At 39.7% G+C, this 15,046-nt stretch overlaps 1 protein-coding gene across 5 annotated transcripts in view; it reads right to left on the reverse strand.

Annotated features, from left to right (window-relative positions):
* The window catches only part of CCDC149 (coiled-coil domain containing 149), a 63,462-nt gene that overhangs the window by 13,279 nt on the left and 35,137 nt on the right, over positions 1-15,046 (reverse strand). For all 5 annotated transcript variants that reach the window (XM_075194739.1, XM_075194738.1, XM_075194741.1 and 2 more), the window contains exons 7-10: positions 11,888-11,960; positions 8,149-8,233; positions 4,637-4,781; positions 1,247-1,323 (exon numbers count right to left, since the gene is read on the reverse strand). In XM_075194739.1, coding sequence (XP_075050840.1) covers positions 1,247-1,323; positions 4,637-4,781; positions 8,149-8,233; positions 11,888-11,960 — 380 coding nt within the window. The remainder of the gene's footprint in view (positions 1-1,246; positions 1,324-4,636; positions 4,782-8,148; positions 8,234-11,887; positions 11,961-15,046) is intronic.

Raw genomic sequence — 15,046 nt, forward strand, 5'->3', positions numbered from 1 at the left:
CTTTATGCGAGCGCCGCGCTCTATGCCAAAGCTGCACCCTATGTGATCGCCGAGTCCTATGCGTGCGCCGCGCCCTACGTTACCACGTGGTCCCTGGAGCCCTTTTAGCACAGCAGTCTCAGATCATATGTACATATAAAGAGGAGCTATATCAGTTCTAATCCAGTAACACCTGATATTGGGAACACAGGGACAATGTGCTAGTAACTGGCCTTATAGTTTAAAAAATTAAAGTGATATAAAATCCTCTTTACTGTACAGCATCTTGTGCACTATGCAGCTGGCAACACAAAAACCTCATGTTCCCTTGCGACCCCATTTGCTCAGAAGAGGGCACTAAATCCATTGAGCTCCTTATGTGGGATTCCTCCATAACATACAATAGGACAGCCATGTACCACAGAAGAGGAAGCAGAGCTCACTCCCTGCTTCCTTTATAGCTCACAGCTCGTCTGCTGGGAGAGAGCACAGCACATAAGGAGCACAATCCATCTCCCAGGCAACAGTGGAACTCCGTTGTCATTGTCTAACAACACAGTTCACAAGCAGTGGCGCACCGAGGATTGTCGGGGGGGGGGGGGGGGATTTCCCCCCGCCGACCCCAAAAAGAAAACCCTGAGGGCTCCGTTTCGCCAGCGCTGTCCTATACAGCCGCCGCGGACGCTTCTTTGACAGCGCCGCAGCTGCTGTATAGGACAGTGGCCACTTAGTTAGCGCAGGGGGGGTTTCTAGAGACTCAGAAACCCCCCCCTGCGTGCGCCACTGACAAGTTACTATATAGTCACTGACATCAGAGGACTTGGTGATGAGTCCTCTTTAGAACATCAACAAATAACTAAAGTGCATCAGAGACAGAGACATACACATGAATTTTATGGTGTATACCAGTAAGAATGCAGCTTATCAATTCACTAGAAAGCAAGGCATGGGGCACAGTATGCTAGAGCTAGCGACATCCAAGAGACACGAGGCACAGAGTACTCTAGCGCTACTAATTTCTACAGCCAGAAGCCAGTTTGGGGATTGAGCTGCACAGAGTGAACAGGAATTCTGGTAATTCAACAAGAGTCGTCTTTTGCCACTGTAGTTTTATGTAAAGAATCAGAATATAATTCAAAATCTATTCCTATCTTTGCACACAAGTCAACCAGAGAAAAACTCACTTAGTGTTTTACTACAAACCAACATAGTTTTATGGGAGATAGTCAAATGGTTTATACATACACATATAATAAAAAAAACTGACCTGGGAGACTCCATAACCCAGATACCTCCAACGTCCGGAGTTTCTTCTCTAACTCAGCCACTCTATTCCCTAGAATTCTGAAGCAAACGTGTAGTGTTAGTCATCACAAGTGTGTTTTGTATAGTACACCAAGTTTACTTAGCAAAATTATTTTTCAAGCTTGCAAGTCAATAAAAGACGTTGCTTAGCAACATGCATCAGTTAAGTGACTAGTAAGCTTACAATGTTGTTTCCAGAATGCTCAAGAAATAAATAAGTACACTTACATGTTTAAGTATAAACTAGAGATCTAAATTGACTGTAAGATGAAAATAACTTTTTTTTTTTTTTAAATCAAGTGAAAATAACATTTTTAAAATTTAAGCAGCATAGGAGACGATACTAGTGTCTAAGACGACAAAAAGAAAATATTCACTTCAATTAGAATATGTATTAGATATTTATAGAAATAGGTACACAGAAATACAAATACGTTTAACAAAATTAAAGACACGTAAAGTGTTTAAAGTAGAGATGCTCACTGACCCCCGTGAACTGGTTTTGTTTTTGGATCTGGATTAGCTTTGTGTTTTGGTTTTGGATTTTTTAGAAAAAATCCTAAAATATGCCACAGTCACATAATTTTGCTCTTTTTTTGTTCCTACATTATTATTAACCTCAATAACACTAATTTCAAGTCATTTGAAGTCAATTTTGACCACCTCACAGGTCACAATATTATTTTCATACACTTTCAAACAAAGACTGCAGCGACCTGGCTGGATGGTAAGTGACAGAGCAATGACACAAACACACGGCAGTTCCTAGCACATCTAGGACACATTGGCACACAGCAGTGGCAGAAAATAAAAATGGGGGTGCACCCCCACTCCCACTATGTTGGATCTTAAAAGGGATTCCAAAACTCGCGATATCCGAAATCTGACGACATAACGATGACGTTTTGCCTCGTTTTCAAATCCAAGGGCGCACAACAGTACCGAGCCGGCTCGGCTCATTACTCGGATCTGCGTTCGGCTCTCGGGGAACTGAGCCTCAGCATCTCTAGTTTAAAGTGGACTTGTCATCCGCACACAGTGCAGGCAGCCATTTTGTGGATTCAACCAACGTTCCGCCCATTAGCTCACAGGAACTAGTCACATCACTGACACACAGTGTGAAGTGAAGTTCCTGCATTCTCAGTCTACAGACCACAAAATGGCTGCCTCCAGAGTGTGTAGGTGACCAGGTAAGTTTAACGCACTGTACAATGCTGGCCTTATTTACTTTACCCTCAGTTTTTATTGTCATCAGCTTCAACGCAAACAATAAACCAGCAGAAGTAGCAGGTAATGCCTGGGGCTCCCACGGGTTTACATCTAGTATGAGCCCCAAACCTCACCTGAATTTACACATAAATACAAGTGAATTTCAGTGGACTAAAATATTATCTTGAATGCTAAACAGATTATACTATTTATATTTCTGTGTAATTATATCTATACATATTTCATATATATTCTACTAGATAAACCTATGTTATATTATAATAATATGTTGCTTAGAATGAAGCAAAATGCTCAGAGAAAGTGTTTGGGAAGTTAAGATAACAGCGCCCTGGATCCGTCCTGTTCTGTAACCTCCACCTCTCCACACTGGGAGCTGTAATCAGCATTGGAGCGTTCTCAGTGTGTGGCACACAGACAATTTTACAATATGAGAAATGCTCTGTACTTTAGGTGTCATATGCAAACGGCAAAATGATGTAATAGTCTGCGTTGCTTTACATTGTTGTTGTTAGTGCAGATTATTCATTACTGTCAGTGACTAATGATGCTGCATGAATGCTCACAAAAAAAGGCAGCTGGCAGTGGGCAACTTCTGAATAATTTCCTGATTAGCTAGAACTGTCCCGACAGCCAAGGAATAGTATGACAATAGAGTCTACCACGCTTAGCAACGTATCCAATTTTTTTTCAGGTTTAGTCCTACTTAAAAGTACAGAGTGGAGCTGGAAGTAGAAACCATTAAAATAGGATGCTTAGATTATTAACACTAATCATCCCCTTCTCCTGACATAATAGAGAAGTGGACACATACATTTCTATTGTACCCACAACGCTGCATAGAGGATATGAAAGGGACTGCGTCCTTTGGTAAGCTCTCCAACTTGTGATGTATGGAGACTAGGAACATCGTGAGTCCACATCACAGTTAGGCTGCGTACACACTACAGTGTTTTCAGCCAATCACCTGATAAACGATCGTTTACCCCGATATTAGTGTGTACACTTAGACAATGAACGATAGTCGTTCCAAAGCACCATCATTTGTTTTGATTGTTCAGCAGAATTATAAGTCTCGTTCAACTCTGGAACGACATCCTTCCAAGCCTGCAGTGTGTAAGGACTCACGATCAGGATCTCCACAGAGTTTACAGAGTCATGATCTTTTTAGGCGACGGCTATGACAGATGAAGGGAACAGATCTGTAAATCTTTTAAAACATGTATAGTATGTACGCATGAATCGACCGATATGGTGATCAGGACTTTTTTTTCTTATAGTCATAGTAAAATCGTTACAGGTAAAACATTGGTCGGAAAACTCTGTAGTGTGCACCCAGCCTTACAGGGGAGAAAATACCATTTTCCTCTAGACAGGGGAATGGAGCGTTTGTGTTCGGTCAAGAGGAATGAGTTGCTGAACTGGGACAGGCCTCTAGGTGGCGTCTGCATAGACAAGATCAAACAGGACAAGTGTTAAGGAACGTTTGACCAGGTTCTGAGCACTTTATTGTCTGTTATCCTGTCTTCCTCCCCTGCTCATCTATTATGTAATCTGTTTATTAGCCAATTAGATCATGAAAATGCTCACAAGCAGCAGAAGAGGAGTGTGGCAAACTTGTTGGAACGGTGACCTGTCCACTCGTCCGTTTATATATGTGTGGGCAGGGCTGCATGTGACAGGGGCAGCGTCACGATGGGAATGGAGGACACGACTGAGGATTAGATAGTACAGGATTCCCAACAGCAGAGTAGTGATGGAGGAAGACAAAGATCTCAAACACATTTCTATATGAAACTAACCTCATATGTCCAACATGGTTGTTTATCCTTCAATTTGATATAATAAACATACAAACTTTTTCTGTTTTGTAAAAACACTACAAGTTACAGCAAAGTCATGTTACGCTATGTCCTTGTCCATTGTACTGTGTGGTATATAATGTGTGTTTGTTCTTACACCTGTACACTGAGCGATAGACTCAGAATAAACAGTGTCTAGTTTTTCTAATCAGACTACAATGAAACATCTAAGCTGTTTCTCTTCTTTTCCTATAAGCACAAGCTGAAAGCAGCAATGGCAGTAAATGGCAGTAAATAGGAGGCCTCGACCAGAGCACACATACTTGTTAGTCTGCCTTTGGTGCTGTATAACCATATTTTTCTCGTGAATAGTTTCCAACAGGGCTGTAGCCAAAGACTTGAGATCAGAGATGGACTGTGGAGTCGCAGGCAGGCTGCAGCCATGATCTTCCGATAATAACTCCTGAACTATAGAGAACAGAAAAACAGCTGGTGTCAGACCAACGCTCCAATTCTTCAAGGCCAACAACTAATACTGAAATATATCTCATATACTTAAAACATAAATACAGCACAAATGTAGCTCTAACAACAAATGCCGGGAACATCTCTCAGCACGGATAAAAACATAACACATAATAGTCATTTGTGGCTTTCAAGTTGTTTTTATAATAATAATTTTATTTATAGAGTTATTCTCCCAATAGGACTCAAAGCACTTTATATTGGTAGATTTAAAAAAAAAATAAGTGATACAAAATAACAAAGAATTAACAAAGTTAAGCATTTGGGTTTTTAGAAAATAAAAGGAGTATTAATGAAATGCTCGAGTCTGTTTTTCAAGATTGCTAGTGTGGTCTGTGCAAGGGAGAGAGGTCCAGAGAGTAGGAACTGCAAAGCAAAACCTCAAACTGCTAATGAATTAAGGGAGATTATAGGTTATTATAGTAGTCCTTCATCTGCAGATGGAAGTGACCAGTTGGAAGTACAGGGAATCAGGTTTTAGGAGAGTTCCACAACAGTCTGGCTGCTGCAGTTTGTACCAGCTGAAACTCAGTGCAATTCTTTTTCTGGGAGACCCAGGTAGAGTGCATTGCAGTAGTCCAAGCGTGAAGACACACAGGAATGTATTAGTGCACGGAAATCTTCTGGGACAAATCAAATGATTGATTCTGGCTATGTTCCTCAGGGAAAAGAACTTGATCATGGCTGACACCTGAGGTTTAGGAGACAATCAAGGACAATAACGAATCAGAACTCCTAAATTAAAACCTAATGAGTTAGCCCAGCTGCCGACTTGTCATTTGATGGGAAGATCCTATCACAAGTTCTATCAGGATTCAAGCTCAGTCAACTAGCACTCATCTACTCCTGGAGCTCAGCTAGACAACCATTTAGGATTGGTATTGGGTTCGTTGTACTCTGTAGCAAAGGGACACGTACTCTTATTAATCCTACTTGCTGTGTATCTTGAGTTTTAGTCCAATATTTCCCCACAACAAGGCATACAGTTCTAGACGGGGTATAAATACCCTTTAGCCTCCAGATTGTAGGTACTCTTACTCCTTGTTTGCAGATCAGCACATTGCCTTATAACCTGGGAGCCTCCATCTGCTCCCTTTGGGTCAAATAAGTAGTCTTCACTGTGACAAATATTTCTGCTCGCATATAAAAGCTCCCTTAGTTTTGCTCTGTTTTTGATCAGTTGAAATCACAAGCCATGTGGGTAACTCCAGAATAACCCTGGTCTATATCTGTAAATGGTTGTTATGCCAAAGGCCCCCCTAGATTACATTTTGTACTTACAAGATTTTCAGTATACATGATTCTAGACTGAGTACAGCCAGGTCAGAATGACTAGACATACATATTTTCTAAAATCTACTCCTACACAGCCAATGTTAGCGCGAATAAGGAATCGTTAAAAAGCTGAAGATTTTAGTATCTTATTGACAATAGAATGGGATTTATTTTTTCTATACATTTCCTAATATATTTGACACTTACAGTAATTTGGTTCTTCTTTGCATGTCTTGAGGACCTGTGTAGAACTTGCTAGAATATAACCCAGGGCCCAGAAACTTGTCTACACTATTCTCGACCACGGAAGCCCCACAATTTGTTTCGCTTTGTGATTTCATTGCTACCCGCTTTTGTGTGTTTCTAGGTGGAAGTCGCCTATATGATCTTTTCTTCGTTTCTACCTGATAATAAACAACTAGGTGCACTTTAAAGTACAACTCTGGGATCTTGTGGATTTGTAAGCCTGGATCTTTCTAGCTGATTTGCATGACCCCTTAACCGTATCGGGGATCCATTGTTTTCCCTGCATAAATTCCTTCCTTTGATGAACCCTCCTATTTCTAATATGTAGAATAAACCGATTGTATGGTTTGTTCACTATGTGTCACCGTTATATAGTCATTGTTACTCTATACGTATATATTGCCTATAACTGTACCTCTTTACTGAAAAATAAAATACAATTTGACCTAGATGGATAGACACAGGTTTTATTGCTCTCAGTTTAGGCACCGTTGCTAAATGTCGGATTTCATACCTAAACGTAGAATAAAATGGTGTAAATTAGATAAGTTTGAAAGATTTCTGTCTAACATGACCCTAAAATACATTCTACAGAGTATAGTGTACAGTATCAACCAGAATAGTCTCTCTACTGAGCAGAAAGGAAGGTACACACACTAATCCTATGATCTTCCCTCCAACACTAAAATAAGAACTAATAAGTGTAGCACTTCAATGAAACAATAAGTGGTCAAATTTAATTGAAAAAAATGAGCGAGAACTCTGGAAAGAAAGAAAAGTGAAACCCAACAAGTGTGAAGTAGAAGTTCAGGTGCTATCAAAGCATCTAATACAGAACTGCAGACAACAAACTAAGTTTCCCAGAAAATGACAGCAAAGTACTATGTATTCAACAAATAGTTCCAAAACTTGCAAAATAAATACCATCACATTAAAATAATCAAAGCTTAAATGGTTAAAGTTGGGTCGGGAATTATCAAAGTGTGGTTTTGTCAACACAACATTTTACACGCAGTTTGATGTGCGGTTTGCCAACCTCGTGAATTAATACCACAATATCTGTTTTGAGACCTTAGACAAATGCAAATCGGGACATGTATCATGAGGTCGTTTTGAAAACTGCATGAAGTCAAATATTTTAGACCAGATTAAGATAGGCAAGTAATGTACTTATAGAAAGGGTATTAAAGAAACCCAACAAAACCAGAAACAAAGTATTTCCCCACTTCCATCTAAACAACTTAGACTGGGGACTTTCTCATTGCTCCAAGTTATATGAATAGAATCTTTGTAAAGCGGAATAAATAATGAAAAAATAAAATACATACTCTTAGTCCCACCCCCCAAACATTGGGACACCAGAGTGGCAATTTCACCCACCCGGTGATCCCACCATAATGAACAGGCGTTCACGGTTCAAATCCACAACACATCACATGGCCGCAGCTTCAAGCATAATGCCGCTTGTGTTTTCAAATTGCATTTTATATATGGCGGTTTGAAAACCTCAGGATAGTAAATCCTGGCCCTAGTGTGAAACACTTACATGCAATTGTATATTTACTAATGACAATAGGGTATTTCGTGTAGACCACCATAATAAAGGAATAAAAAAACAAAATAATGTAAAGTTGCAAATGGGTAAGTCACATTTAGCGTTTGTGGAAAAACAATGTTACACTGTCCTTTGTTCTAATGTAAGCATTTCAATACTGCCTTGTCATCAGGTGTATATGTTTTATCATCTTGAATCCGAATTCTACAAAGTTTGGGACTTCTCAGCAAATACCTTGTTTAGCAGAGAGCACCCCAGTCAGTGCGCTGCTGTTAGATTTGCTATTGGTCTTGGAATTCTTTCTCCTCTCCAGAGCATTCTAAAATCCAAACACAGTTATATGTTACACTACAGTGAAAAAGAACCAGGTATAAATAATTCAAGCACACTTTGATCAGGTTATTTCATGTAATTATTTGCCAATGTGCATATAGATGCTGTTCTAATAGCTGCTCCGCTATATGAATTATGACTGCAGTTAAAATGTAATAAGTATAAAATGATGTAAACGGTATCTGAGGTTATGGAGGTTTGGTCAGCTGCTGCACATCACATTTGTCAAGAAAATATCCTAAGAGTTTTGCAAGTCCACAAGTGTGCACATTAAAAGGACAGGGCCATAAGTTTATTTCTCTTTAGGAGCAGAGTGATATATGATAATGGGGTATAATGGCTGTAATTGTCCCAATTTATGGAAAAGGTTTCTAGCTTCCACTACACTCAACGTCAGAGAAAGAATAAGTGCTATCTGCGGCACTGAGGCCTGTGTTCCTTTTTCAGTGGGAAACACTGTCCACAATGTGCAGTTTCCCCACAATTCCCACCTATATATGCCACCCATAATGCAACAGTGTCCATGAGAATGGATATCTTCTAACCCATAGCAGTGATCATTTCATAATCTTTCCAGTTTTTGGTACTTTCTGGATAACGAGTTTCCAGATAAGAGGTCCTCTTGCCTGTATATGTTACAGAAGTTTTTGCACATGTTGACATTATATCGGGCATATGCAAGAATGTGTTAGATCGGATTTCAAATAGTTCATAATTAAAGAATTGCTATATCTCTGATAATACTTAATGCCCTCCAATCTGCCTCACTCTCAATAACACCACAATTATGTCAGTCACTCAAGCCTACTGCCTTAGTGTTAAACTTGATGCCACCCTCTGCTTTAATCCTCACATCCAGACTCTCTACCAGACATATCGACTCCAACTTAAAAACATTACCAGAATACGCCCTTTTCTTACTCAATATCCTACCAAAACTCTTATCCATTCTCTCTTCATCTCCCGTCTGGACTACTGCAACCTCCTGCTATCTGGCATTCCCGACATACATGTGTCGCCACTTCAATGCATCCTAAACGCTGCTGCAAGACTGATCTTCCTCTCTCACCACTCCAGATATACTCCACCACTTTGCAAATCCCTACACTGGCTCCCTGTGTCCTTCAGAATTTAATTAAAAATTATTCACCCTTAACTACAAAGCCCCCAACACCACCCCTTCATACATCTCAAATCCCGTACTCTCCCTCCCACCCTCCAACATTTTCTCTGACCTGCTCCTTGTCTCGTTGCCACTTCTCACTCCCTCCTACAAGACTTCTTCCGTGCTGCTCCTCACTTATGGAGTTCTCTACAAAGCCCAATCAAACTTTCCCACAGTCTTCATATCTTTAGACGGTGTATGAAAACCCATCTCTTAGAGCATACCTGATGATTCTACTCGCACTAATAGACCTTCACAATGGTCCCAATCTCCAGTCTGAGCCACACTCACTCCTCTTGTATCAGCTTCGCCCTCTTCCACTTAGAATGTAAGCTAATGAGCAGGATCCTCAATGCCCTATGTTTTCATGTCTCCATCTATTTTGTCTACCTTGTACGTCCTTGTTTTATGTATGTCCTGCTTTCCCTACTGTGCAGTGTTGAGGCCCCTTACAAATCTATGATAATAATAAATACTTAGATTTACATGTTTAATTGCTGTCCATGAACAATGTACCCAATTCTGTTCAATAGCAACTGTTCCTAAAATCTTTTCCTTACATATTTTGCTCGAAACACAGGTACCTGGAGCTATGCAAGGTGAAATATAGGAGTAAATATTTACCAAGCTCTACAGAACTCTATAGTTATATCTGTAATTATCCCTGTGACATAACCAAAGGGCGAGACACCCTAGCGGGTTCCCACCTATAATGCAGAATGCTGTGAACCTGTTATAATGACGACACCCAGTAGCACTTAACGCTAAATATTTTAGCTACTGAAATGTAACGGGGAATTTGCAAAACTATTCACAAAATTCACTTATTTCACCATATTTCGCTGTATAAATTTTAATGTGATTCAATAAAGTGATTTTTACTAGTAAATGATGTCAATCTAATGTATAATACAATATGTAATAAGGAGTAAACAATGTGCAGCACATCAAATAAACTCCTTTTCTCTTTCTTGCTATTAAACACACTTTAGTGGTTGTACTCCATGCTAAATATTTGAAGATAATGTTAGGACATCAAATATTTGGTGAAATAAATGCCTACATCAGCATATTTATAAATTGGTGTGACGTGAAAACCTTTTCCCAATGTGTTGTAAAATTATATAAGTTGTAAAACTTATACAAGCTTATTATAGCCAATATAAAGCAAGTGTGAGGAAATTAACTTTGTTTTCATGTAGGTGTGCTACACACATTTCCTTATTTAATTTTTTTTTTTTTTTTTTTTAACACTGCAAACGAATCAGGTGCAAAGAAAGAGGTGGGAACCAATCAAAACCTCTCCCTTGAATCTGCTGGAGCAGAGTCCATATCAGTGTTGACTAGTGCACCAGGTACCAAAGGGTGTTTATTTTACTGCTTAGAGAAATGGACAATGGTCAATGGCCTCTGTGACAGGTGGTTGGGGTCTTGGTATACATTGGAGGCGCAACTTGTTATTTGTGGGCACTGAGCAAAATTTTGCATGGGCCCTCATTTATCGCCAAATGCTGATAAACTCACATTTATATGAGGCATTGACTGGGAAAGCCTGGGAAAGCCTGGGAAAGCCTGGGAAAGCCTGGGAAAGCCGCCCCCTCCCCCTCCCCCTCCCCTCTCCTCACCCCATTCCTTGGGTATGGGTCCATTAGAAGCTGCAACCTTCCAGGCCAATTCTGCAGTGAATGTCACTAAACTGCGCCATGACTCATTTGTTTCAAATTACTAACATGTATTAATTACTTTAGAATAGGACTGTAGAAGATATTCATTTACAGTCCAAAGCAATACATTAAATCTGCTTTTTTATGCAAACAAAGCTTTTTCCTCAAATAAAACACCTATTCCACTAAGAAAGTTTATCTAGCATAATAAAATGTATATGGTAGGAATAGATAAAAAGATGCACCGTTAATAGGGCAACATTAATAAGCAGCGGCCATTACATATGAAGACGGATCCTATAGAACAGTGTTGGCTAACCTGCGACACTCTAGGTGTTGTGAAACTACAAGTCCCAGCATACCCTTCCAGCAATAAGCTGCTATATATTGGCAAAGCATGCTGGAACTTGTAGTTTCACAACACTTGGAGAGTCACAGGTTAGCCAACACTGCTATAGAATAAACCAAAGGACAAGGTAAGATACCAAGGATTGCATGATATTAACAATATGTTTGAACAAAACGTATAAATTAAAAATCCCTTGAGGTCTTTGCTAGATAATGCGGAAATCCACAACCTAGTCATACAAATAACCTGTATTAAACAAACTGTCTTCTTCATGATACCCATCTAGAGTTGATTCCTTAGGCACCTGCCTTTGTAGCCTATCCACAAATCTGGGAATGTGTCTATGGGCCACACACACACACAAAATCCATAAAACAAATCTGTTATAGCGAACCAATTTCAAGACTACTCAGGGAAACATTTCATTTCTTTGTACATTTAAAATAAATGTTTTGTTTTTACCTTGTATTTGACAATGTTGCTTTTCTGCAGATTAACTTCCTCTTGCAGTTGTTTCAATCTCTCTTGTAAGTACCTGGAGAAAAGTAAAATTGAAAATCTTGTTGCCGAGGTCTGGGGCATGTGGGACAGGAACACGAGAATATGATGGAACAATCACTAGATTACTGAAGGCGAGAGAAGGAAATTAGATCAGAAAGCCTGTGTGCAGACTGTAGATACTGGAGATAGATGTCAGGGACACATCATTCATCAGAACGGCTGTGCTTTCATAGTGCATCCAAAAATACTTACTTAAAACAAAATAATAGGACCTATTTCTTGTATAACTTGAATGGTAGAGCGGGTCCCAAGTGCATGACTGCAAAGGAACATACCAAGTGCTACACACTGGGAGCAAGCGGTTCTCTTTAGAACTTTACAATAATCAAAAGGTGGTCATGCTTACGTTTACTATATTTAAACTGAAAGTACCCCCAAATGTAATTTTTTTTAGCAATTAATCCACCCCTACCTCTCTCTATCTGTGATGGCACTCTCTCTATCCAGGGATTGACAATTTGGAGAACCTTGTATAAATGCAAACATTAGTCAGCACCTATTTCCCGGGGGCTCCACCTGGCTGTTCTTACTTGCCACTTGGCACTTGGAGCCCAACAGTCCTATTATAATACAATAAACAATTGTTTCTCCCATTATAACAGGCACAACTGCCCCCATCCGGCTGTTTATTAATGCCGCCCGGCTGGCAGCATTTTCTGGGGAGAACACCGATTAGTGTTACATACCAAGTTCTCAAGGTGGTGAAGGTTGTGAGGCACGGAGAGTATCACATTGGTTTTATCAGTCTGTGCGAGAGTGTTTGACTGCTATCAAAATTACATTTGGATGGAGACCATTCAAAGGAAGACTGAAGTCCCCAAATGGGTGGCACAGTGATTAGCATTGCTGCCGCACAGCACTGTGGTTGTGGGTTCTATTCTGAACAGAGCACTACCTGTGGAGTTAGTATGTTCTTCCCATGATTATTATTAACCGTGTATAAAGGAAGGTTAATAATAAGGATAATAATATTATTCAACAAAAGTGAATAATAGTAAATAGCTAAATATGTATAAGGAGAGTACACAACAGATTTACAGATATTTTAATTCACAAAATATGAAAAATAGACTATAGTTTTTGAACAAACGAGGCAATAACACATGTTTAGTACCACTTCTAACCTACAGTGTGACACCTATAGCAGCTTTCTATTCAAAACAGAGCTTTGTAGCCTGTTCAGACCACGGGGTCTTTTAGTACATGATGAGGTGTTCTGCATCATGTGACTTTTCACTACAGCTACTATCCAATCACATGCCTTCAATCACTTTATCACACGCCCCATATTGTCCAAATGAGTCCAGGCGTCCATCTAGCACTGCTGCAGAGATAACAACTGAGTGGACAAGTCCTTGAAATCTTTGGAATGTCTCCTTCCTTGGATGTGTGTTCACCATCATGTGTATGAGATCACCAATGGCTTCAGTGTCGGTGAAGCCTGAAAAAGTGGACAATGAGATCTATATAGTGTTACCCAGAACTGTAGATGCCAAGATCAGCACCTGTGTATTATTTTATGAAACCTGTCCTGAAGCTGGTCATACTTTGCTGAGATCTGGTGACTTAAATTGGTGAAAGGTCCACTTGCTCTTCTATAAGATCTACTAATGCTACATCCAGATGCTTTGATTCTTCAGATACGGTATTCTGGAGTAGCCTTAATTGTGCCTGCTGAGGAGGCTTGAGAACCACTGGTTTAGAGGGATCGCAGCAACTGACTTCTTGAGGAACGGTTCTCCTCTGTTTAGAGACAACACTTCGATGGTTTAGTAGTCCTGGGGTAATGCATATGGAATTACACGTACTTGATCAGTTTTACTTCTGCACAGATCTACATTTGTTTTAAAAGTTTCTTTCCAATTAACTAACTGTTCTTTTATTTGACTGTATTAACTGGAGTCCCTGGAGCCTACTTTAATACCATTAAAACAAATGATGGGCCCAGCTATCTCCACATGTTGCAATCTGTCCAACGTTTCACTTTAAAATCATTACATCTTGTTCTTGTAGAATACAGTGGGAGATAAAACAAAGGATTACAGTCATTATTTAAAACATTCTGTTGCTTTAGCCTCATCAAAAAATAACCTAATGCCGTTTAAAATGATAACTTTGGACAAAATTATTTGTAATTTACTATCCAAAATTCAGATTATCAATACTGAGTAATACTAAGGTGGACCTATTCTCTACCCACGTTGGAGGCTGCCATTTTGTGGGTCGAGCCCAATTTCTGAGAACAAAGCCTATAAATGCATGCAAAGCTAGTGACCAGACGGAGGCATTAAGCAATTTCTACCTCTTAACTTATTAGGGCCACTAGTTCTAGAGAATCAATAGGTTATATATTGGCCCAGAACACAAAATGGCAGCCTCCATTGTGAGTAGACGATGGATCCACTGAATGCACACTGCCCTGTTTAAATGAGGATAAATAGAACTTACACAAGCAAAAAATACAGATATGCAATTAATCTCCATCTGTGTTCAATTCATTGCTTAGTGGTTAGCACTTCTGCCTCACAGTGCTGGGGTCATGAGTTCAATTCCCGACCATGGCCTTATCTGTGTGGAGTTTGTATGTACTCCCCGTGTTTGCATGGGTTTCCTCCGGGTGCTCCGGTTTCCTCCCACACTCCAAAAACATACTGGTAGGTTAATTGGCTGCTATCAAATTGACCCTAGTGTGTGTGTGTGTGTGTGTGTGTGTGTGTGTATGTGTGTGTGTGTGTGTTAGGGAATTTAGACTTTAAGCTCCAATGGGGCAGGGACTGATGTGAATGAGTTCTCTGTACAGTGCTGTGGAATCAGTGGCACTATATAAATAAATGGTGATGATGATGATGGTAGTTTACACTCCCACTTGAGAAGAAAGAATTACCCATAAGCACCTTGGGATACTTCGGACTAGTAGAAGCAATGCAGTTTTGGAAGCTTGTCATAGCTAAAAATATATTTATATGCTTGGTTTAAAAATAAATAAATAAATAAATAATAATAAAAAAGCTGTAAGAAGTGACCAGATTTTGCCAAGTGTCACAGGCTGCCACGCTGCAC

Source organism: Mixophyes fleayi, chromosome 1, assembly GCF_038048845.1.
Source record: "Mixophyes fleayi isolate aMixFle1 chromosome 1, aMixFle1.hap1, whole genome shotgun sequence".
Taxonomy (NCBI): Eukaryota; Metazoa; Chordata; class Amphibia; order Anura; family Limnodynastidae; genus Mixophyes; species Mixophyes fleayi.